This window comes from Eublepharis macularius, chromosome 5 (assembly GCF_028583425.1).
Source record: "Eublepharis macularius isolate TG4126 chromosome 5, MPM_Emac_v1.0, whole genome shotgun sequence".
NCBI classification, from domain to species: Eukaryota; Metazoa; Chordata; class Lepidosauria; order Squamata; family Eublepharidae; genus Eublepharis; species Eublepharis macularius.
The window spans coordinates 106179261-106204271 of record NC_072794.1 but is presented as its reverse complement, the minus strand read 5'-3'; the positions used below and the strand labels follow the sequence as shown (position 1 = coordinate 106204271).

General features: G+C 43.4%; 1 protein-coding gene across 3 annotated transcripts; it reads right to left on the bottom strand.

Annotated features, from left to right (window-relative positions):
- Nucleotides 1-2494: 2494 nt before the first annotated feature.
- On the bottom strand, nt 2495-24885 carry ETV7 (ETS variant transcription factor 7). Of its 3 annotated transcripts, XM_054982020.1 has the most exons (8): nt 24769-24837; nt 22499-22628; nt 18995-19159; nt 10604-10726; nt 9335-9577; nt 6716-6858; nt 6049-6149; nt 2495-4499 (listed from the first exon to the last, which is right to left on the bottom strand). In XM_054982020.1, exons 1-8 carry the CDS (start codon nt 24772-24774, stop codon nt 4385-4387), a joined length of 1026 nt encoding a protein of 341 aa, XP_054837995.1. In that variant the 5' UTR covers nt 24775-24837; the 3' UTR covers nt 2495-4384. The 3 variants fall into 3 exon arrangements, with proteins under 3 accessions (XP_054837995.1, XP_054837997.1, XP_054837996.1); XM_054982022.1 differs by lacking the exon at nt 22499-22628 and having other exon boundaries at nt 24769-24885; XM_054982021.1 differs by lacking the exon at nt 6049-6149 and having other exon boundaries at nt 4337-4499.
- Between the last annotated feature and the right edge of the window lie 126 nt (nt 24886-25011).

The window sequence follows — 25011 nt, the reverse complement described above, 5'->3', positions numbered from 1 at the left end:
AGCCTTCACACTGTGTGGTGACTCATATTCCAGCAGGTCTGAAGCAGACCCTGGAAATTAAGAGCTGCTGTATCTAATCCAGCATTCTGTGCATAATTCAAACCCAGGGCGCCCCTGACCACTAGGTGAAGGAGGTGGATCGCACAGTAAATGTGCTTCAGGCCCACAGCCTGTGCCGCTATGCTAATATTTGTGCCACCACCAGTCACCATGTAGCCTGCAGAGGCATCCCTGCTTACCAATGCCACTGTTTCTTGATGGCAGCAGAGTTGTTTCCTACAATGTGCACCTTGCCCAGTACTTCAGCATAGAGCAAATCCTAGGGTAGCCCTTCTCATTCTGCCAAGTGCTGGTTGTCCCACCCCTACCAAGAACATTCTTAGGTTGCCACCAGTGCTCAGTCAGTGAGATATATATGTGCTGTACCTGAGATCAGGTCCAAATGTCAGATGAGAAGTTCCCAGCTTTCCCACAAGCACAGGACATCTGTGTCTTCACATTGTCCCTTGCAGCCCTTAATAGGGAAGGAACCAGGGTCCTGTTCAGCATGGTGAGAGCAGGTATCAGGTATTGGCATCTCAGAGCAGTCTGCAGAATGTGGCATCCTCAACAATAGAAAAGATTGCCCATCTAAAGCAATCATCTTGCCAGTGAGACGAGCGAGCCTCTGCCCTGCTTGCTTCTGTACACTCCTTGGCACACTAGTAGCAGTCACACCAAATATCTGCATCAGATATACTTGGTATTCCTTCATAACAGGCAACATGAAGGGAGAGCACTAGGCACAATTCCCCTTTTGGCTAGCTGGTGGCTGCCCACCCACTCCACCAGTCTCCCCCTTTGAAGAAGCACTGCCTGGTTGGTAGCGTCTTCAAACGATTCCTGAGCCTGGTCATCAAGAAATGACCCAGGTCTTTCGGTCAACTGATCTAGTGCTACACAGCTGGCACTGTGTAAAACAGGGACCTCTCCATCCTTTGGAAGTGCTTCCAGACCATGAAGGAACAGAGGGCCTGACACTGACTAGCAGCAGTGGGCACCACTAAAGCCCCCTCTTGTGAAAGGCTCAGGGCAGAATGTGAGGGGGAAGGGTTAGAGTGCACCTCCACCTCTTCCTCTGGGGCCTTCTTTCCCCTCATTGGAAGGCATGCTGGATTCTGGAGGAAACAGAAGTGTTTCTCCAGCATGGTCAGGGTTTCTGGGGTGAACTTGAGAGCCTGAATAAGTCTCATCTCCCAAATTCAGCTCAAAAGACTGCGTCATACCAGCTGGAGGAGGAGCCTGAGATGCAGACTTCTGCCCAGTGCCAGCACCTACCTCAGGCACCTCTGCAGGTGGCACTCTAGTCATAGCCTCAATGTTGAGGGCCTTACGAAGCCTCTTCATTGCACTGCCCCAGCCAGAGGTGGTGGAAGGCTACTGTGCAGCAGGTCTCCATACAGGTGCAGCTAAGGGACAGCGAAATATGTTAACCCCCAGTGGGAAAAGCTTATAATCTTTGGGGAGTGAAGTTGAGAGCATACTGATTGTTCCACATAAAACCTTTAACTTGTTATACGCCTTATTTTCTGTACATTCTAAAACAAACTAAGAAAAGAATCCAACAGCAGAAGCCTTTTAAAAACAGTGTAGCACAAGAACCAGAAAAGGGGTTGGATAAGCTCCCCCGAGCAAACCCCACTCACCCCCAAGTACAGAAAAACTACATATTTTAATCATTTTACATATCTTAAAACAAAAGTACACTATGGGCAAACCAGTCCTGAATATGTCCAGGCACAGAACAAGGTCTTCCCAGGCAGGCAGGCAGGCAGGCAGGCAGGCAGGCAGGCAGGCAGGCAGGCAGGCAGGCAGGCAGAACTCTAGAAAAATCTAGGCTTGCAATGGAGTCAAGCTTCAGGCCTGCTTTTTATCATCTTTGACCCATGCTCACAGTGTCATAGAGAACTGTGAGAGAACTGACATGACTGTGAAGACAGTTCTAGTGCTGCTCCTAACGTCTGATCTAATTGCCTGGGAGCATTGCCTCCCTCTCCCCTCCCTCCTGTTGCCCAGGAGACCTGTAAAATTGAAGAAAAACAAGGCTCAGAGCCTTAATATGCTTGCCTTGAATGTTTCTGGAATTTTTACATTTCAGTAATTGAAATATAGTTCTGAAAATACTACAGTAAATTTTGGATATACATGTCAACTGGATATTTGGATATGTATGTTGACTGGAAATATCCAAATGCAGATCTTTAACACGTGCGCGCACACAGCACTCAGAGCCTCTGAAAAGGGCTTCTGAAAAATTGAGGTAACAGTGAACTTGTAGTAAATTCTCATTGCATGGATTATGAATTGATTTGAAAAATGTATGTTATAAATTGTATGTTGTTACACCACCCTGAGCCCGTCCAACGGGGAGGGCAGTCTAGAAATGTAATAAATAAATAAATAAATAAATATTAATAAGGCACTTTACAGAAGATCAACTACTCATTATGTTCCTGTCTGTTTTATTTCACTGCATCATCCATTTTGGAAAAACAAAAACAAAACTCATTGTCTACCTGAACATTAATCATTTCCTCTTGGTGTGGCAAAGGTCTTAAATACATGCTTTAGTGCAAGGATGTCTTAGATTCAATTAGTCAGTAGAATTCAAGTAAAAGATTAACATTCATTCCTCAACCCATTGTTTCTCAAGCTTCTTTAACTCTTTTTCTTCCCTGCTGAGCACAAGCCAAGTGTCCCACAAATGGGGATGTGAGATTTTTGTATGCCGCTGTGGACAGAACCTGCTTACATATGTGAGGATTGTGTTGCTATCACCCAACATTGACATTTGAAGAAGAACAGGACCTCTGTGACTGACTCCTAATACCATGCACATGAAAATGTGCATGGTATAAGGCTCTTTTGGAGCTCCGTTCTTTTTAAATTAGTTTGAAATGATACGGCAAAGAAAGTACAGTCATCTTCACAAATCCAAGTTGAATCAGTAAGCATCTTTCAGGGGCCTCCACTTGCCCCAGGAACAGTATCCCTCCCTAGAACTGCATTGCTCTCTAGGTGCTCTGTGACCTTGTAAGGAAGTCCATTCTACTATTTAAGAGCCACTGATTTAACCCAGAATAAATCAAAGACAAGGTCTCCATAAATCAGCTCTTGGATCCAGCAACAACAGATCCATAGGCAGAAAAGCTTCACAAAGGTAATATATGTAATTGAGATGGGTGCCTGCTTCTGCTTTGAAGTGACCCTACTTCATGCTATCAGTGAAACAGCGGGATGCATCCTTTGATACATCCTCTTTTGAGATCACCACTCATCATACAAGACTAGTTGCATGCAATTAGATGTGGCTCTCTAGCCAAGGATAGTAATTGTAAGGATCTTGAAATGAAAACAACCATATACATGAGAGTGACAAACCAAAGCAAATTAAACTCCTAAGGAAAACATTGCAAGCAAAAACCTCAAGCCTTCCTTTCATGTTTGTGTGACTACAAGACCTACTCAATTCATACTACCAGCCTGACATCATCTTACCATATATGGAACCCAGTCATAAAGGTTTGTGTTTTGTTTCTGCATGACTGGGACAAGAACAGCTGGTAAATCAGCACCTTTATTTTCTCTCTCTCAGCTTCCATTTCCCCTTTATAAAATCTGAAGTGATCTCCAGGCAAAACAATGTAAAAATCATTATCTTGATTTTGATCTACATTAGCAGTTTACTATGAATTAGTGCTGAATGGTATTGAAAGGCAGCTTCTACAGTCTGCACTGAACTAATCTAAGCACTAATATGGACACTCTGGGAAGCTAGCTGTGTTTGTATGATACAGGCTGTATCGCTTTTGAGAGGCACCTGTTCCTACTAAAACAATATATTGAAACATGGAGATTGAGAGCCTAACCAGCCTATGTATCTTTTGCAATTGCTTATATCGGCCTTCCTGTGCCTTTGCATTCCTGTCCTAATGTTACCTTTATTAATTACATCAGGGCACCAGCTGACAGATATGTGCGGTGGTTGCAGACTGCAGAGTTTGCTGTTACTTTTTTTAAAAGGTTTTAATCAAGACTGATCTCTGAGAAGTGTTAATTCCCCAGTTACAAGGGGCAAATAGGGAGTTGGACCAGAATACCCTACTTCTGTGTAAACATGAACGCACAAGTCAGAATACCCTGCTTCTGTGTAAACATGAATGCACAAGTTAAGAGCACTTTTCAAAGCAAATGGTCAGCTACGAAAGCTACAGAACCCCCCGGGCCAATGCTATCCATTCGAGCAGAGACAAGCCCTGAGACACTGTCTACTTCACTTTATCATTTCAAACCTTTCCATTGCACAAAAACAACCTCTTGGTGACAGCTATGGCTAGGCAGCCAGCTAGGGTGAGATTTCCAACCCTTCTTTCCAGTTCTCTCTTTCCTGTTCTTCGCTGTCCAACTGGTCAAATTTACTACACCTGTCGGATTTATTCTCTCCAGGAATTTTCAGAAATCTGGAATTAAATGAAAATGGACACCTTGAGCTTCCAGAGTAATACATTTTGATGATCCAGTGCTTGGCATAGTCTGAAATAATATTTTCACTGGCGAGAAGACGACTTGTGCCTACACAAACTTGTTAGTTCTAGTTGTCTAATGTCAGTCCTAGAATTGCTTATGCTCTGTTTCAACATTTCTTTGATTCTGTATTGGATTTTTGCTAACATTGTCTTTGTAAATCTGTATTTATTTACCCTGTGGCATTGTTTACTGAAATGTCCTTGATATTGACTCACTGTACTAATCTCACATTGCGTAATCTGCCTTGAGTCTCAGTGTAAAAAGTGGGCTATGAATGACACAAATAAATAAATAATTTTGCAAGCGGAATACTGAATGGGAAGAGCTAAAGACCCTGTGTCTGTTAAGTAAAAAATGCAGAGGCTACGTTGGGCCCAGACCGGTAAAATGTATTCTGTATTTTATTTTTTAATATTTAAACTCTGTTCTGTTCCTAGTCTCTGGATTGGCAACAGGATTGGCAAAGAGTAAAAAGAAAATCAGAAAGCACCAGAACCAAACTTCTCCCAATTACAATGTCAGGTATTTGGGAACACCTAAAAAATAAATCTGGTTTTGTCTTTGCAGTTTGTTGAGACCAAACTGCCTCTCACTGTTTTATCCCAACATGGATGCTAAATTCTACACTGGAATAAGCCGCTGGCTGGTTCTCTCTGAATTGTGAATATTTGACATATTTCAGACCTGGTAACTTAATTGTGCCCTGACCTGGATAGCCCAAGTGCGCCTGATCTTGTCAGATCTCAAGCTAAGCAGGGTCGGCCTTGGTTAGTAATTGGATGGGGGATGTCCAATGAAGACAAGGGTTGCAGAGGCAGGCAATGGCAAAACCACCTCTGTTAGTCTCTTACCATGCCCTGAATCCTCTTGATTTGTAGAGGAAGTCTAAACATTGTTTTAGCAGCTGGTTTATTTATTTACTTAATTTATAGTCTGCCTTCCTTGCTGAAAACTCAAGGTAGATCATAATATTAAAAAAATTAATCAAACTGTATGCTGTTGTTTGGTTCATGTCCCAGATGATTCTTCCCTCTTGGATTTCTGATTGCTCCCAAAGAGCAATCTATGTTCTCCATTTGACTCCCACACCACTGCAGTCCATAGCGGCCTCACACTTTTAATCCAGTTCATAACTTCAGGTGTTAGGAAGTTCACATATCCACATGCAAGACGCCTGACTCAAATCCCCCCATATCACCTGACTGGCTTTCTCTGATGCCAGTTCCTGGCCGTTGTTCCCCATTTTCTCCATCAAGGAAGGATCTCTGATTCAGCCAGCTGAACTTCCAAAACTCCTGTATTTGTTCTGTTTTTAGAGCAGAGACAGAAGCTGTTGTCCTGTTGTACAGTCCCTGAAACTTCTCTCTGTTTGCAGGTGTGTGCACACCCACAGCTGAGACTCTTCTTCCATCCCTGTTGTTCCCACTTGTTCTGCCAACATGCTGTTCCCTATGACTATCTAATTTCACCCTTTTTCCTCACCTAAATAAAAGTTTCTGTCCTCGTTCTTTTTTTATTATGTTGAGTTTATAGTAATGTCTCAGAGCTCTTGACATCTTCTCATATGTCATGTTCATACGGTTCTGCAGGTTCGAAAGATAATTACGTTAGTACTGACTGTCGATTTTCTTAGCCTATAATTTGAAACATTTAGATTTCATTAATGAAAAAAACACCATAGAATCTGACTTCAAAATCCCAATCCACTGGCTACTGGAGTAGATGAAGATTGTCTGGAAACCTCCATTTCAGACTTCATAAAGCACAGCAGATGCTTGATTTTAAATGTATGAGTATATAGTGTTTCCACTAATTTAATGGCAGGTTAAGTGTTTGTAAGATATACATTCACTTGACGAAATCTGGAAGTGGACCACAAGCTCCATCTGGGATTTGGTATGAGCAGCAGCAGTTTTGGGGGGGAAAGAAGGTGGTGTAAATATGGCCTAAAAAGTAACTTCATATACAACACTTAGGTGTTACTTTAACATCAAAATATTTTGGTTGGATTTTAAAACAAGAAATTTTTGTACGAGACTGAAATGTTTACTTTCTTCACCTTGATTTGAGTTGAACTACAACAGCAACTTTTCTGAAACTGGAAAAATTTGTTTTTTATATAGTTTCAAGTGATCAGATTTTTGAGTACCTTGTGATTTCCCCAGAGCCTAGCTAGTCCATTGGGGTCAACAACCCGGAAGATCTTGGCTTCTTTATCTTCCCATCTGATAAATGGTTCATATCGGCTGTCACAGAGGAGCTGATAGACATAATCCCAGAGTAACCTGCAGTCTGAGATAGGAAAGGATATTTAAAGAGGTATAATTAAACTGTGCCCACACAAATTAGATCTCCTTGACTGGGCAGTTCTGTATGGTTGCTAAGGAGAGAACAGAAGAGGAACACACTGACAAAAAGAGAATTTGGTTCATATGATGCACATATGCCTGCATAGCCTAGAGCAGCTCACATTCATGCAGTGCATGAAAAGGGAAATATTCATGCCTGGGGGTGCGGTGGGAAACTTGATGGTACATCTGGAAATTGCCTCAGCATATGAAGGTTCCTAATCCCACATTTTCCTTGCCTTCCTCCTTCTCTCCTCATGCCAGTAATAATTAGAGCCAAAACAGACGTGACGAGTTACCTCAATTCAACCTGGGTTTCCTTGCTTCAAGGTTTGACGGGAAGTGTAGGTGTCCTTGCAGGTGCATCGCTGCATTTCTCCTTCCTCTGCTTGCGTGGCCCGGAGCTACATAGCCGCACTTGCTCTGCCTCCCCCGTCGCACTGAGCGTCACTTCATCTCCCCCACTCCCTTGTCTGGCCCAGTCCCCGCAGTTCTGGGCTGCGTGGCTTCTGGTGGGGGCCGGGGGAGTGAGGGGGAGATGCAGCATGCTCCGGGAGCCTTTCCTCCCGCTCTCCCGGTGCAGCCCGGTGTCACTCTGTGGGGGCTGGGCCAGGTGAGGGGGGTGGAGTTGCCTCCCCCCATCGCACTGAGCATCACTTCATCTCCCCCCCTCGCCTGGCCCAGCCCCCACAGAGTGACACCGAGCTGCACCAGGAGAGCGGGAGGAAAGGCTCCCGGAGCATGCTGCATCTCCCCCTCACTCGCTTGGCCCCCACCAGAAGCCGCGCAGCCCAGAACTGCGGGGACTGGGCCAGACAAGGGAGGGGGGGAGATGAAGTGACGCTCAGTGCGATGTCAGGGGGGAGGCAGAGCACGTGTGGCTATGTAGCTCCGGGCCACGCAAGCAGGAGAAGGAGAAATGCAGCGATGCACCTGCAAGGACACCTACACTTCCCGTCAAACCTTGAGGCAAGGAAACCCAGGTTGAATTGAGGTAACTCGTCACGTCTGTTTCGGGTCTCTGAGGGACTGAAAACCCACTGCTCTGTCCCTCAAGAACAAACTGGGGTGGTGCTTTTTGAGGGTACCTGAGAAAAATACAACAGATGCTACGATCAGCAAAAGACAGTAGAGACCCCCTAACCTCTGCAGGAGTATACTGTATACCCTGCAGCTGTGGACAAGTTTACATCGGGACCACAAAGCGTAGCATCCAGACAAGAATAAAAGAACATGAAAGACACTGCAGACTTGGACAACCTGAAAAATCAGCAGTGGCTGAACATAGCCTAACTCAAACAGGGCACAGTATCTTATTCCAGGACACCAAAATACTGGACAACACTTCCAACTACTTTGTCAGACTGCACAGGGAAGCCATTGAAATTCACAAGCATAAGCAAAACTTCAACAGAAAAGAAGAAACCTTAAGAATGAACAGAGCATGGTTGCCAGTTCTGAAAAACACCAGGCTAACAAAACATTCTATCCCTGACAATAGCCCTGCAGAGAAGATTAGCACATCAAGTACCAATCCATATGCAAAAGAACCTCCTCAGGATACAGTGAAGCCTCCCGCCATTAGCATTCCACACCCTGGGAAACTCTTACAGGATGACTCAGCTCAACCCCACCCCTCCTGAGTAGATACAAATGACCTACATCTTTTCCACACTGTGACACTGAGAGATCTCTGTCTTTTGGTGCTACACCTCTGAAGATGCCAGCCACAGCTGCTGGCGAAACGTCAGGAACTACAATGCCAAGACCACGGCAATACAGCCCGGAAAACCCACAACAACCAACAACCATGGTACCTGAGACCTTTTCTAATTACAGATGGAGGTAGGGAGGATGGCCAGAGAGGAAGAGAAAAGATGGGATAGCTGTAAAAGCCAGGGTCCACCAGGGTTAAAGGGCCAGCGCACCACCAGTCCTAAGCAGGTGAGCTCTAATGGTTTAGTATTTGAACTTATGTGCTGCAAGTCCCTGTTTCAAGTCTCTGCTCATCTTTACGTGAGCCATTTTCTCTCAGCACCAGCCCACCTCACTGGGCTATAAAGACTGGTGGTGGTGGAGAGTGCCCTCAAGTCAGAGTTGACTTATAACAGCCTCTGGTGGGGTTTTCCTGGCAAGAGACTAACAGAGGGTGTTTGCCACTGCCTACCTCTGCAACCCTGGTCTTCATTGGAGGTCTCCCATCCAATTACTGACCAAGGCCAACCCTGCTTAGCTTTTGAGATCTGACAAGATCAGGCTCACCTGGACTATCCAAGTGAGGGCATTGTAAGGATTATTGCAACAATATCTGAACATTGGTGAAAAATACCATACAAAAGTCAAATACAGTTTATTCACCTCTATTGTCAGAGAGTCATGTGAAGCAGAGTTTAGAAGGTTATGGAGAGACCATAACTTACCTGCAATTTTACCACTGACTGGGGCTGGTGATGTCACAGGAAAAGAGCAGACAACATTTGTGCTGTATCTGACTTCTGTACTGTGATCTTGGTGTGAGAAATTAATTGCTCCAGGAACATAAAAGGTCTTGGTGAAAGATCTAGTTTGTTCTGTGTGGCCTGGATGACCAGTTGTGACAAACGAACAATCTGTAGGCTGCAGATGGCCACATGCTGGGTGACGTTCTAGCTTGCCCTTCATGCCTGTGAAGAGACCAATGCATATTTTAATAGATTGTCAATCAACTGAATACCACAAAACAAATTACCAATAAGTAAACCCAGGGGTGCAAACCAAGGATGATTACTGTAGGTTACATCCTGTAGATCCATTCTAGTAACTGCAGCACTTTCCACCAGGACTGAAGCAAGTGAAACAGATCAGAAGTGTGGGGTATACATTTTTTTTAAATGTTCTATTCATCCATGAGAAATGTTTTATTTTTAAAGATTCATCATTTCATAAGATTAATAACAATGAATGGAGGCCATTGACCACACACCATTAGGCAAGCTTAGTAATTTCAATGTTGTAATTAATATTTTTCAGGTATTTATATCTGGGAAGTCTATAAGAAAGTACATGTATGGCTTATTGGTTTGTAAACTGGAAGAGAGGGAAGAATAAAACCACAAATACATATCATAATCCACATAAAATCAAGTTATGAATTTACCTGATTGTGCGAGTAAAATCAAAACCAAAGCTAAAATTCTTATTTATGCATCTCCTATCACAGGGTGAAAAGGATACTGTAGCTATCAATTTATTATGGAACTAATATGGAGTGATCTCCATGGACAAAAGTTAAATTCTTCTGAAACAGATGAGTGGACAACCACGTCCACAGCACATCATGCTGTGTGGGCATGCTAAAATTGGTTTTCAGTGTGTTGGATGGAAGCTATGTAAGAGATATACATGCCTTTGAATTTTTACAAACATTCCAATAAAATAAAGTGTCTGAAGATAGCATTTAAACCATGTTTGATTAATTTTTCCCGAATCAAATATTTCAGTTCAGATATGTGTTGCTATCGGGTCATAAAGTTAACATGGGGATACTTCTTAAATTATGTGAAAGTAAAAATAAAGGTGTTAAATAAGGTGGCACTCTATTTAAAGCATCAGCAAAATTTCCACATTCATTTTTTCCCAGAACGCCCACACCACAGGAACCATGGATTCTACCTCCATGATTACAACACTCCCTGTGCCACAAAACTCACCTTCCGAGGCGCTCTGGATCTGTGTGTGCTCTGCATCCCTAAAGGGAGAGTTAAAGAAAGGGCTGCCAACAAGTGCTCTTCTCTGGGTCTTAATATACTGGAGTAACTCATACAAAACATCTCCTGAGGTAAAAAAAACAAAAACAGACCAATTCCAAGTAACAGATATCCTTTAAAACCTTGGATTAACTGTCTTCCGCCTACAAACAAGTGTGTGTGGAAAACTGACACTCATTTTGTGATGTTTTTATCATTTTGGAAGAAATTCTTATCAGCTTCTCAATCTAGTAGGGCTGAATTCAATCAGAAATTTCTAATTTGTGGACTTCCCCTCTTCAGAAGTTCCACTCCCTGATCCCAAGTAAACTGTAAGAGTGAAACCTGAGCCCTTACACCCCAAGATGCATTCAGGATGAATTTATTCATGCCTATGATCTCATTTATGGTCCCATCTAAAAACTATTAGAGGATGTACTGAAAGGAATGGTGCTGTGTTGCCACTGGAATTCATTGGTTCCCTCCTCCAGAGAAATATCTTAGAACTAGTGATGATCCTATACCTTGTTCTGCATGGTTCAACCCATATGGAATCATCTATGGAAAACAATTGAAAAGGAAAATTAATTTTTTGGTAGATGGGGAACTGTAAGTGCTGAAGAATCCCATGATCTTTGGAAGGCTCCCTAGATTTTCCTGTGATTGTAGGATTCCTAATTCCTAATGCAGTCATTTTTCAGCCTTCCCCAGATATCTCAGTGTGTTCTGACTGGCAATAACTTTTCAGTATGGCTGACTGGCGATGATCCCTCAAAACTTCTTTGTTAAGCAAGCATTCACTCTTGGTTTAACAGCCATTGCCATTCAGAAATTCTATTCAATGTATTCCAACAGCCATTCAGAAGACTCTAATATATTCTAATGGCTAGTCAGTGTCATACTTTTTTTAAAAGTCTCTACCTACGAGATTTGTGCTGCTTTTCCCCATGATTATGCGGCAAATGGTTTGTTCAGAATTATTTCCTTCCAAATCTTCCCTCCAACCCCAAGAATAGCTAATGTATGGATGGGGCACCTTCTGGGTATAAGCGCAACATGTACCATATAAAGTTGCTAACTGGTAATCTACTAACTTTCAGTATAACATCTCCTTCAAAGCTCTTCCTTGCTTGCCTTGGATCTCTCTATATAAACACAGATTATCCATCTAATTTAGCGGTTTTCCCTTCAACATTGCCCTTTTAGAGCTAGGAAATGTTGATTGGGGCTAGAAGTGTAGAGACATACTTTTAAAACATAACTTAATAAAAACGCATGTGTGAAAATTCTCTCTTGCTCACTCATACACACACATACCTGCAGACATTCAGGCCATAACCAACTGCCATCTTTTTTACTCCCCTGCTCATTCTGTCCTCTTTCTCAAACACACATGCACCAGTGAAATCTTTCACTTTCAGCGCAGAGCCAAGCTACAAGTGACGAATGACACTTGCCTGGCAAGCGAACAGACTCATGTGTATTCCTCCCTGTTCACTTGCCATTCACTTGCGCTCCACTTGATCAAGCGAACAGAGAGGAATACACGTGAGTCTGTTCACTTGCCAGGCAAGTGTTATTTGTCACTTGTAGCTTGGCTCGTAGTCTCTCACATACTATGACCTGCTGAGCATCAAGATTTTAAAACACAGAAAGCAGCACTGTTACTTTCAATGGACCAGTGGTATTAAGGATGGAAATTGGTAACTGTAGAACAGAAGTAAAAGCAATGATTTAAGAAAAGCCATTGGGCCGGATCCTGCAATCTCAGTGCTCTGGAAGGACAGCCCCCAGAGTGCAGTGCAATGACAGCCCTTGGGAGTAGAAGAAGCATTCTGGGACTGGACTGGAATGACAGGCACCAGATGGGAATGACAGCCCCTGGGAGGAGCAGAAGTGTTCTGGGACTGGAATAACAACTCCCAGAGTGAAATGACAGCCCCTCAGAGCAGAATCTGTGCTCTGGGATGACAGGTTGCACAGTGGAATGACAGCCCCTGGTAGTAGAGAAGCACTCTTGGAGTGGAATTACAGGCACCACAATGGAATGACAGCCCCTGGGAATAGCAGAAGTGTTCTTGGACTGGAATGACAGCCCCTAGGAACAGAACCTGTGCTCAGGGACTGGAATGACAGGTCGAAGAGTGGAACAACTGCTCCTGTTAATTGGGTCAGAGCTCTGGGACTGGAATGACACCTCTGTCATTCAGCCCCTACTGCCATTCCAGTCCCAGTCCACTGATTCTTCTCCCAGGGACTGTCATTCCACTCTGGGGCCTGTGTTGATAGATCAAGATGGGTAGCCGTGTTTGTCTGTAGCAGTAGAAAAAAGCAAGAGTCCAGTAGCACATATAAGACTAACGAAATTTGTGGTAGGGTATGAGCTTTCATGAGCTCATTTCTTCACTACTGGAGTCTTGCTCTTTTTTTATATTGTAATGCATTTCAATGAAGCCCATGCAAGTAAATTGGCATTCCTGGCTCCCATTTTCTCCAGTGAGCCTTCAAGCCTCTCCCATTATTTCCAATGGGCAATCCTGTCATTCCTTTTATATATCCCTTTCCCCCTCCCCAGCTGGCATCAATTCTACTTCTCACCTTTCCTCAGGCTTTTTGTTGGGGGGGGCTGATTTTGGTGGAAAGAGTGGCTGGTTGTGTGTGCACCGCCACAGAGGAAGGAGCGTTGGAAAAGGCGACTCAGCCTGCCTTTGGACACTGCAGGGTGCTGCATGTCTCTTTGAATGTAATGTATAAGTCTAGCAATCTGCCACTCTCTTGTCTAAGGTGGGAATGCCTACTGACTCCTCCTCTCTTGCCTCTTGGGAAATTTCACACCTTCCCTCATGGTCTTCCAAAGAGAAAAGATGTAAAGCCACCATGCTCCTTATGGAGCCCTTTATGTCCACAAACCCACTTCCAGCCTCGCTGCCTAGTTTAAGACCATGGCATTAGACTAGGGAATGTAACTCTTTAGATTAGGATCTTTCCCTTCTTATTACCAGAAGATATTGCTATGGAAGAAATCTGCTACAATAAACTGTAAGTTCTATCTTTCTATGATTTTGTCTGAGGATTAATTAATGCACATATGTAAGGGTTTAAACGCTTCTGACTAAATTGCTCTGCTATGTTACTCTGCTAAGTTACTAAACTAAACTAAATATATAAATATATAATCCCAACAAGGAGGAAGTGAGGTGAGACACACACAATTCCCTTTTAGTCCCTGTACGACAGGTAGGAGCAAATCACTGTTGCTGGGTTTAAAGTTGTTGTTTTAAATTCTATTACTTTCCTCCGCCCTTCTCCCTCCCCCTTGCTATTCTCCGATCTCAATGCTGTTTCCCCTTCACTCCAGCAAAGCACTGTGCCCCCTCTTTATCACCTTCCTTCTCTCATTCTCTAGTTTACATACATCACCCCACCTTCCCCCTCTCCCCAATAGTTCTTCAATATTTATACACCACATGCATAGCAGTCAGCTGCCGTTCACTTCAAATGCAAGGGGGGGGGGAGAAGGATGAGCATGGAGTGTAGTTCCCGAAAGGGATCTCTGACAAAGGTGACCAATATTTTAAGGCTTGGAGAGGGTCAGACTGAAAGAGAAGGCTTCAGCTCAGTCTCCCCCTTCCAAACATCTCTCTCCTCCAAGCAGCCCCTGTAAGAGAAGCCCTCCTTCTACTTCCAAGAGTCTCTGGGTTCAGAGAGAGGTGGGAAGAAAGAGAGAGGGAAACTTTTTTACATGCGCACACACACACAAAAGGAGGTGTGCTCAAAACTTCAATGCAAGTTGCTGTTTCTGCTCACAAAATAGGAAAAACAAAGATTGTTGTTATTCTCACACTTATTTAAAAATTTAAATTTAAAATTTAAATTAAGAAATAAAAATTAAATTAAAAACGTAAAAAGTTTCAAGTTTTGTGCTTTTCATTTTTCCTACATTTCTTCTGTTTTTTAAAATTGGTTAGCCGGGGGGGGGGGGGGGGGCAGGGAGTGCGTGCAAGAAGGAATCTCGTCTCAGGTGCCAGAAACCCTGGCACCAGCCCTGGACATATGCGTGTAATTTGAACGATTAAAAAAGAAAGAAAGAAAGAAAAGTTTAAAGATTTCACAATGTTGAAAGAGAGCAGAGGCAAATTCCATGACTAATATATTAAACAACATAGGAACTAATAACATTATAATAATAACATTTGATTTATATACCACCCTTCAGGACAACTTAATGCCCACTCAGAGCAGTTTACAAAGTATGTTATCATATGCAAGACAGAAGCACAGCCACCACGACAATATGGACTCCCTAAAATTAATAAGGATTCAGTCCCACTCCGACCCATCGTGAGTGCCATTGGTTCACCGACATATGAATTAGCTAAACATCTGGCCAATCTTCTACAGGACCACATCAGAAAAACCACATCTTACATCAAAGATTCAGCACATTTCATCAACAAAATCAGTTCTCTGAAACTCAATCCATAGGAGATACTCATCAGTTTTGATGTTGTATCCCTGTTTACTAAGGTTCCAGTAAAAAACACAATCACACTTATTAATCAGATTTTTCCAGAGGATGTAACAGCCTTATTCCACCATTGTCTGACAACCAGTTACTTCCAATGGGATAACGAATTCTATAAACAGATGGATAGGGTGGCCATGGGAAGCCCTCTCACCCCAGTTATAGCAAACTTCTACATGGAACATTTTGAAAAAACAGCTCTAGAATCAGCACCCCACAAACCTACAGTCTGGTTCCGGTTCGTGGATGATACCTTTATCATTTGGAGCCACGGTGAGGAAGAATTGATGGAGTTTTTAAACCACCTCGACAATATCCACCTGAACATACAATTCACCATGGAGAAAGAAATCGAGGGTAAACTCCCATTTCTAGATACCTTGGTCATCCACAAAGCAAACTTTCAGTTAGGTCACAAGGTCTACAGGAAACCAACTCACACAGATCAGTACTTACACAAACTCCAATCACCACCCTCGACAGAAAAGAGGCATCATAAAAACATTAGTAGACCGTGCAAGATGGATATGTGAACCGCGCTCTCAACGAGGAAATAAATCATCTAAACCATGCACTTCAAGCAAATGGGCTACTCCAGAAATGAAATCAGAAGAGCGATTAAACCAAGGATAAATCAAACAAAGGAAACACAGTCTCCCATAGGAAACGTGTTTTTGCCATATATCAAAGGAATCACTGATCAGATGGGAAAGCTTTTGAAAAAGCACAACCTACAAACAGTATTCAGACCCACCAGAAAAATACAACAGATGCTACGATCAACAAAAGACAGTAGAGACCCCCTCACCTCTGCAGGAGTATACCACATACCCTGCAGCTGTGAACAAGTTTATATCGGGACCACACAGCGTAGCCTCCAGACAAGAATAAAAGAACATGAAAGACGCTGCAGACTTGGCCAACCTGAAAAATCAGCAGTGGCTGAACATAGCCTAACTCAAACAGGACACAGCAGTATCTTATTCCAGGACACTAAAATGCTGGACAACACTTCCAACTACTTTGTCAGGTTGCACAGGGAAGCCATTGGAATTCATAAGCATAAGCACAACTTCAACAGGAAAGAAGAGACTTTAAGAATGAATAGAGCATGGTTTCCAGTCCTGAAAAACACCAGGCTAACAAAATACTCTACATCTTACAATAGCCCTGCAGATAAGATTAGCATATCAAGCACCAATCCATATGCAAAAGTACCTCCTCAGGATACAGTGAAGCATTAGCATTCCATTAGCATTCCACACCCTGGGAAACTCTTACAGGATGACGCAACCCAAACCCACCTTCCTGAGTAGATCTAAATTACCTGCTAACATCTTCTCCACAGTTTGACACAGAGAGCTCTGTCTTTTGGTGCTACACCTCTGAAGATGCCAGCCACAGCTGCTGGCGAAACGTCAGGAACTACAATGCCAAGACCACGGCGATACAGCCCAGAAAATCCACAACAACCGTATGTTATCATTATCCCCCCAACAAAACACCCCGTGAGGTGGGTGAGGCTGAGAGAGCTCCAGATAACTGTGACTAGCCCAAGGTGGCTTCAAGTGGAGGTGTGGGGAATCAAACCCAGATCTCCAGATTAGAGTCCCGCGCTCATAACCACTACACCAAACTGGCTCTCAAACTACCCAGTAAGATCATACTTATAGCAATAGCAGTGAAGTCTATGGTCCCTGACTGTTTACAGCAATAATAATGAAGTCTGCAATCCCTCTTTATCCTTTTTCTGATGAGTTCCCTATTATTCTACTGATGGATCTCTTGAGACCACTTTCTTATAGTACAGCCTTCCCATCTGAGCAAAAAGCCCTCTTGAACAATTCCGATTTGCATCATTTATGGAGGGCCAAGAGAGTGGGAGCATTCTTAATGGCCTCAGGTAAACCATCCCATAAAGTGGGGCCACCAAAGAGAATACCTATGTACAGGCAGCTGTTGATTTTGCCTATGTGAAGGGTGGCACCTGCAGAAGGCCTTGTTCAGATGAGTTAAGCTGATGTGGTGGAATATAGGGAGAGAGGCGGTCCTGTAGATATGAGGGACCAAGCCCATGGAGAGCTTTGTAGGTGATAGCCAATACCCTGAATTAGGTTTGGTAAATGATAGGAAGCCAGTGGAGTGACTGTAGAACAGGAGTAATAGTCACAGGTCTCCTAGCTCCTGATAATACCTGAGCAGCAGCATTCTGCACCAACTGGAGTCTCCAAGTTAACTTAAAGGGGAGACCAATGTATAGTGCATCACAGTAGTCAAGTCTCAATGTTACCCGGACATGCATCCAGGTGGCCAAATCAGCCATGTCAAGGTGGGGGGGGGGCATCTTCCAGGCTAGGCTGAGTTTCTGGAAAGCATCTTTTGCAGTCACCTTAATTTGTTTTTATAGCAGTAGTGCTGGATCCAGTATAACCTCTAGGCTCTTGACTGGGTCTGCAAGAATCAGACAAACTCCATCAAAAGATCTCCATCAAGATCTCTGCCTTCCCAACTTTGTGAAGTAGGTTAGGCTGAGAGAGACTGGCCCAAGGTCACCCAGCAAGCTTCCATGGCAGAGCAGGGATTCAAACTTGGGTCTTCCCAATCCTAATGTGCCTTCTGGGTTCAGTTTCAATTTGTTTGCTCTCAGCCATTTGACCACAGCCATCAAACAGCACCCTAAGATCTCTACTGCATCCTGTGGTGATTCAGATACTGAGATAAAGAGCTGGGTGTCATCTGCATATGGCATCCAATTCCATAGCTACAAATGAGTTTTTCTAAAAGTTTTACATAGCGGTTGAACAACATGGGGGATAAGATTGCTTAAGTGCTGACAGAAAGAAACAAGTGACCAGTATTAAGTAGACACACTCTGACAGACTTAAATCCAGACTTGGAAATTCTCTTTTTCTAATTTTCTTCCCTTGTACGAAATGCAGCTGTGAAAATAAGCCTTTGCATGCGTTGAGGATGTTGGAAGAAGCAATGTCTGGTGTACAAAGGGGAAGAGAAGACGACCTATAGGGGGCAGCAAGGGCTAGTTAGGAATGTGAGATCAGCACCGCTCTTTCTATTCAGTGTCATTTCCTTGTCTTGTCTCCAGACTGGTACTCTCAGGAAAATATCCTGCTTCTTCTTGGAACTCTCTCAGTCAACTGTGCGTGTGTTATGTGCCATCAAGTTACCTCCAACCTATGGTGACCCTATGAATGAAAGACCTCCAAAATGTCCTATTATTAATAGACTTGCTCAGATCCTGCAAACTGCAGGACGTGGCTTCTTTTATTGAGTCAAGCCATCTCGTTTTAAGTCTTTGGTGAGAATGCAAAGGGCTTCCTCTTTTCCTGCTGCCTTCCACTTTTTCTAATATTATTGACTTTTCCAGAGAATCTAGTCTTCTCATGATGTGACCAAAGTACGATAGCCTTAGTTTTGTCATTTTAGCTTCTAGGGAGAATTCAGGCTTGATTTGATCTAGTACCCACTTATTTGTCTTTTTGGCTGTTCATGGTATCCACAAAACTCTCCTTCAGCACCACATTTCAAAGGAATCAATTTTCTTCCTGTCAGCTTTCTTCACTGTCCAACTTTCACATCCATACATAGTAACAGGGAATACCAGTTTGGATTATCTTGATCTGGTACCCAGAGAAGTATCTTTAAGGATCTCATCTAGCTCCCTGTCAAGCTAGAAGTCTATCTCTACCTCCCCACTTTCCTATCAAGTACGTTAGTTCCTAAATAAACTTTCTTTACTCTTTAATCAGTTTGCATGGCTATTGTTGTATAGATACTCTGCAAACAGAGGAACTAGGAGCAGCATATCTTACCTGAATTAGGAGCCCGGAATCTGAAATCGTCTTTGGTGAGAATGCAAAGGGCTTTTCCATTCATTTCAAATTTACTTTCATCTGTTTCCCTGAGTGAATATTCCTTTTCAGCCCATCTTAACCAGTGAATCACATCATCCTTGCTCCACAGAGAGGGCTGGATTCCTGAAACCGAGCACATAATATTTAAACTAAAATAAGGAGACAGCTCCTTTGGTGCAGGAAGAGTATAGAAAGCAAAATATATGGTAGATAATTTTTATGAGCCAAAGTTATGATATTATACACACAAAGGCCCAATTACATCCCTGGCTGGTAGTACAGACAATTCCCATCTCCAGTGCAAGAAGTACTGACTTCTCTATTATTACCTATCTACCACCTACCCCATTATGAAGGCATGGGTCTGGCAACATACAACAAACGCCTAAATGTATCCCCCTGCCCAGATGAAACAAAGCCTGAATGCATTTCACTGTATTTCCTTGCAAAAGGTGGTGCAGGGAACTGAAGCCTCAACTACTAGAAATCTTGCCCATCCCATCCAGCCCTCTCATGACCTTGCTTCTGAAGTTTCACTAGGCAGGGCTTTCCTACTACACTTCCTCAAAATTGCAATCATAAGAACTAGAAAGAAATATATTTTTTAAAATGAAAGCTGAGAGTATTTATAATATGTTGACCTCATATTTTGATCAGTCCCCTGGGTCACCACTTGCTTACAGTCGATTAGAACAGTGCAAAAAACTGCCTAAGACAAAATGTTCTTGCGTCATCTCTTGGGATGGAGCAACTAAGATATAAGCAGAAGGGATTTGGGAGGGGGGCTGGCATTAAAGCTTCTCCCTCGGTCTTCTAGAGCGCCTGCTTTCCTTACAGGAGCTGCAATAGACCTACCTGAGAGCATATGACCAAGCAGCCCAAGTTATTTTATGTACTTCATTTACCCCCTGCCTTTCTCCCCAATGGGTACCCAAAGTGGCGTACATCCTTCTCCTCTCCTCCACTTCATCCTCACAACAATCCTGTGAAGTAGGTTAGGCTGAGAGAGAGTGACTGGCCCAAGGTCACCCAGCGAGCTTCCATGGCAGAGCAGGGATTCAAACTTGGGTCTCCCAGATCCTAATCAGACACTTTAACCACTACACCACACTTGTAATTGAGAGCCAGCACGGTGTACTCTTTAGAGTCTCAGACTAGGATCAGGGAGACCTAGGCCGAATCCCCACTCTGCCATGGAAGCTCACTGGGTGACCTTGGGCTAAGCACACACACTCAGTCTAACTTCCCTCACAGGGTAGTCATGAAGATAAAATGAAGAATGGGAGAATGCTGTAAGCCCCTCTGGGTCCCCACTTGGGGAAAAAGTGGTGTATAAACTATTTGTTCATTTATTATCCTGTTTAATCCATTTATATCTAACCTCTCTCTCCAGCTGGCACCCAAAGTGGCTGACACTTTCCTCCTCTCCTTCATTTTTTCCTGACAACCATCCTGTGAGGTAAACTGAGATTATGAGACTGGCCCAAAGTCATCCAATGAGCTTCCACAGCAGAGTGGGGATTCAAATCCGGGCCTTCCAGATCCTAGTCTGACACGCTAACCACTACACCACATAAATGAAATAAGTAACCAAATGTGTTTCAAGAGGGTAGGGCTTCACTTCCAGATGGAATACAGCTTTCCACTAGTCTCTTGGAAGAGAATACCAAATTCTGTGCTTGTACACTACCGCTGTGGTGCCAAAGCCCCTCTCCTAGTTCCAGAGATGACATGTAAACAGATTTTTATTTCCTAAAGTTTCTACAATGAATGAAAAACCTACAATGGCTAGAGCATACATTCAATTTAACCATCAATTCACTGGCTTTCTGTCTAGTATTATCATCATACAAGGCATTCATAGCATAACTTCACCTTAACAGGAGAACACAGTATTAGAGCAGCACCTGCAGTGCAAGATTGGCTTTGCAATAGGCATGACAGATGCATATGGCAACAGGCTGAGCCGGTTCAGCCATTAGTCCTGTCCCGCTTTGTACTCTAGTCTGTCTTTTGTTTTTATCCATCCTTCATCTTATTACAAATACAAACAATTTTAAAACAGTTGGAATTTTTCTCCCAAGATTTGGTGGGTTGGCAGGTTCAGCTGAACATTGACCACCCAAGCCATACCCACCCACCCCCATACTGCAGGGAGGTGGGAAGGTTGCACCCATCGTCCTCTCCCCCAACAAGCCACAGGGAGATGAGAAGCTGCCACTGATGCCACCTGCTGTCCTTGTCCCACAGCAGGAAACCACTGCCCACCTCCTTGCCCCACCCCACTCTACCCTCCAATACAAAGGAGCCAGCGGTTTCCTGCTGGCCACCTACTGGGACTGAGGGCACCTTCAGGGCAAAAGCCAATGCCAGGCAGGTAGGGAGACTGTTCAAGCTGGCAGGCACGTGCCCTTCTACCACTGGTACCCCAGGCCATTGTCGAAGGTAACCTAGTGAATGGGCCATTTCTAGGGGTGGGAGGGAGAGAAGTTTGTTGATAACTTTACAGGTTTATGCCAATCAGCACCTCCTTGGTAAACTTTTTCCTACTTTAAATTGAACCACAGTGAAAAACTGAATACCTATTTTTTTCAGAACTCACTCCTAGAGAGGAGAAGGCACTGTAGGCAATCAGGATACTTCCAAATTGGTCCCATGCCTCTAGAATGACCTACAAATGTTTGTTTTATGTTAGGTATTAAGTGAGCCTCCTTGGAAAATTATTAGATTACTGTAACGTGCTTTTCATGGAGCTGCCTTTGAACACTGCCCAGTGCCCAGAAACTTTGCCCAATATGTGACAATCAAGCGATTGCGGAAGGCTGAATACATCCACTGTATTGCTCCTATGTTGAAAGACCTGCACTGGATGCCAATCGGTGTCTGGGCACAATTCGAAGTGCTGCTTCTTACCTTTAAAGTTCTAAAAAGCTTGGAGCTGGAAAACTGGAAGGACACCTCCTCCTGTACTGTCCAGCCTACCACTTAAGCTCCTCTTCCCTATATTGTCGAATGCCAAGACCATGGCCATACAGCCTGAAAAATCTACAACAACTAACTCCTCTTCCCTCTTTGTGCCTCTGCTTGCAGAGCTAAGGTGGGTGGTGGCCAGAAATGGGGCTTTTTCAGGGGTAGCACTTCACCTGCAGAATGCCCATCCCCCCAAGGCTCACCTGACACTTCCCTCCCTTTCCTTTTGGTGTCAAGTGAAAATATTCTTAACAGAAGGGTTTTCAGATCTGTTTTTACAATCAGCTTCTAGCCTGAGGACTGTTTTATGAAGACCATTTTGAGGCTATTGTTTTAGGTTGTTGTTTTTATGGTTTCTTTATTATAAATTTTCTACATAAAGAAATATATATGATCAACTGAGCCATAGTATTATTTGCACAGATAAGAACTGATACTGAGCTTCTAATTTGTATGGATCTGTGCCCCTCAGAGGACACCTCCTGTACTTACTGAGATGTCCTGGTAATGTGCAGATATGCCCCTCATATAGTGGCTGTAACACTGTCACAGGTGTGGGCTGCAACTGCAGGGGCAAAGTAGACACTGTCACAGGACTTAAAGAACTGGATGCCTCTTCATCCTTCAGGAAAAAAGAAAAATAGAGAGAGCACAATCTGGATTTCCAGTATGCAAGAATGAAACTTTTTTAGGTATCATGGAGCCAGTGAAGTATGGATAGAACTCTCCCACTGAAATCAGTGGAACTAAAAATCCTATGCCTGTTTACTCATAAGTAAATCTTACTATTTTAATCTCCTGTATCAATTATTATGAATATTAATCTCCACTATTGTTAATATAGGAAATGCCATGTTTTCCCTCTGCTCTCAGCCTTGTATGAGACATCGGTGTTCCATTTGGCTATAGACCAGGGGTCTTTATTTGAGGACTGCTTACAATTAATGAAAATATCTTGAGCTACTAAGGCAAAGATGCCTGAAACAACCTCTGCCCTCTGCCTCAAGTCTGCAGGATGTTCTAAACTGGAGCAGATACCATATCTCTACCCCCCATCCCCAACATCCAGCCTCATGAAATGTTCTGGAGAACTCAAAAATTCACATGATGTTTTGTGTTGTTTTGTCGGGTCTTAATAAAAGCTATTAGATGGCTTTAGGATTTACCTTGGGGCCAGCATACCTACCTGGAACCTCTATTGAAATGACACTTACTCTCAAGTTAGTGCACCTAAGAATGTATTCTTAATGTTCTTAATTTAAGCACACATGCCCTGAAGGATTATCCTATGGTAAAGATGACTCTATAGCTCTTCAGAAATGGGATATTTGTCGTTCACACTCCAAACTTGGAAAGTGGGAAGTTCAGCACTGACATGGCTAATTGCAGATGTGCAATTGTGATTTGACTGAACATTTATCTCTGCAGAGATAAACTAGTGCACGTTATCAAACTTACATTTCTGAGTGCACATGTATGTCACAATCTCAAATGCAAGTTTCATGTCCAGTAGCAACTTAAGGTGCTACTTAAGGTGCTACTGGGCTCGAATTTTGTTCTACTACAGATCAACACCTGAAACAATCTCAAATGCTTTATGCTTAAGTAAACCCACTGAAGCCAATGAAACTATTCCAGAATAAACCGACCGTGTTTAAAAGACGATTTGTGCGGAGGAGGTGGGAATTGCATATAGGTTTCATTCTCCACACAGTGTTACAGAGAAAATAAAAGTGAAAGGTGGCCATACAGCTTTTTAAAAATAAAAATATAGGATTAGTTAAAAATAATTTAAAATATTGGAAAAATAAAAATAAATCTATACTGGCACAAAAAGGTCCTTATAGCCATTGAAAAGCAGTTTAACACTATTTTTTGTCTTTTTTGATATAGAGTACTAATCTTTAATTGGTTGGCTACAACAATTTTGTTTCAAGAGATCCTGGACTTATTTATTTATACCCTGCCTTTCTCTCTAATGGGTTCCCAAAGCGAATTACATAATTCTCATCTCCTCTGTTAGGAACTAAGGCTGACTTTGCCTTTCATTTGAAATTTGAATATAAAACCTACATTGCACAGGCTGCCTTTCAAAACAGTTGTTTCCCACTTTCTAGTCTGCATTTACAAGTGATGCATTCTAGATAAAAGGGCATTCTCTGTGTCACTTGTGAAAATGCCCTTAAAAAAACTTGAGCAAGACTATGCACAAACTTGCTAGTTTTTAAAGGGTATCGTCACATGACAGAAAAAGAGTACATTTTGTCTGGAATCCAAAGTCCCCTAAGCGTTGTTATATTCCTCCACATGTTTAAGTGTATCCCTCCCCACAAAATATTTTTTTGTCCTTCAAAACAGAACTCCTTAAAGCACATTAGCAACTGCGTCATCTCTTTCCAACTTGTGAAATGACTGCGGGGAATTCCAAAGTGTGTACATTCTGGAACAATTCACAAAGGACTCGAAAAGTGATTTTTAAGGAGGTAAGAGTTTTTCCAGGCAGACCATGGTTACAGTATTTGGGAAAGAGGAGGCATCTAGACACCGATTCAAACATATGTATGGACCTGGGGTGTGGGCAGCAAAGGCTAAGGCGAAGCGCCAGGCTGCCGGGATGACTGTTGGTGAAGCTGAGCGGAGGACGATGTTTCATACGGAGACGGGACGGGCTGTGCTGAAGAGGGGAGACGCACGGGGGGAGGCGAAAAGTACATACAGAAGAAGGTCCGCCGGTTGCGGCCAGGGCTCCGATCAGCTCTTACCTGCATGACACGCGGAGGAGGAGCCTCTGCTCCAGGGGGCTGGGATCTGATGGACGCGCTCTTCCTCCCAAAGCCCCACCAGCCCCTCGCTCTGCTGGAGGGCGAATGCCGAGCAGCCTTCCGGGAAACGAAAATGAAAGCAGCCGCATCCGAGCGCGGCGGGAGTTCGGCCAGTAAAACAGCAACCACCGCAAGGGGATCGCTGTTCGGCCGCGCCTGCCCGCCAGCCTCCGCCTCTTTAGC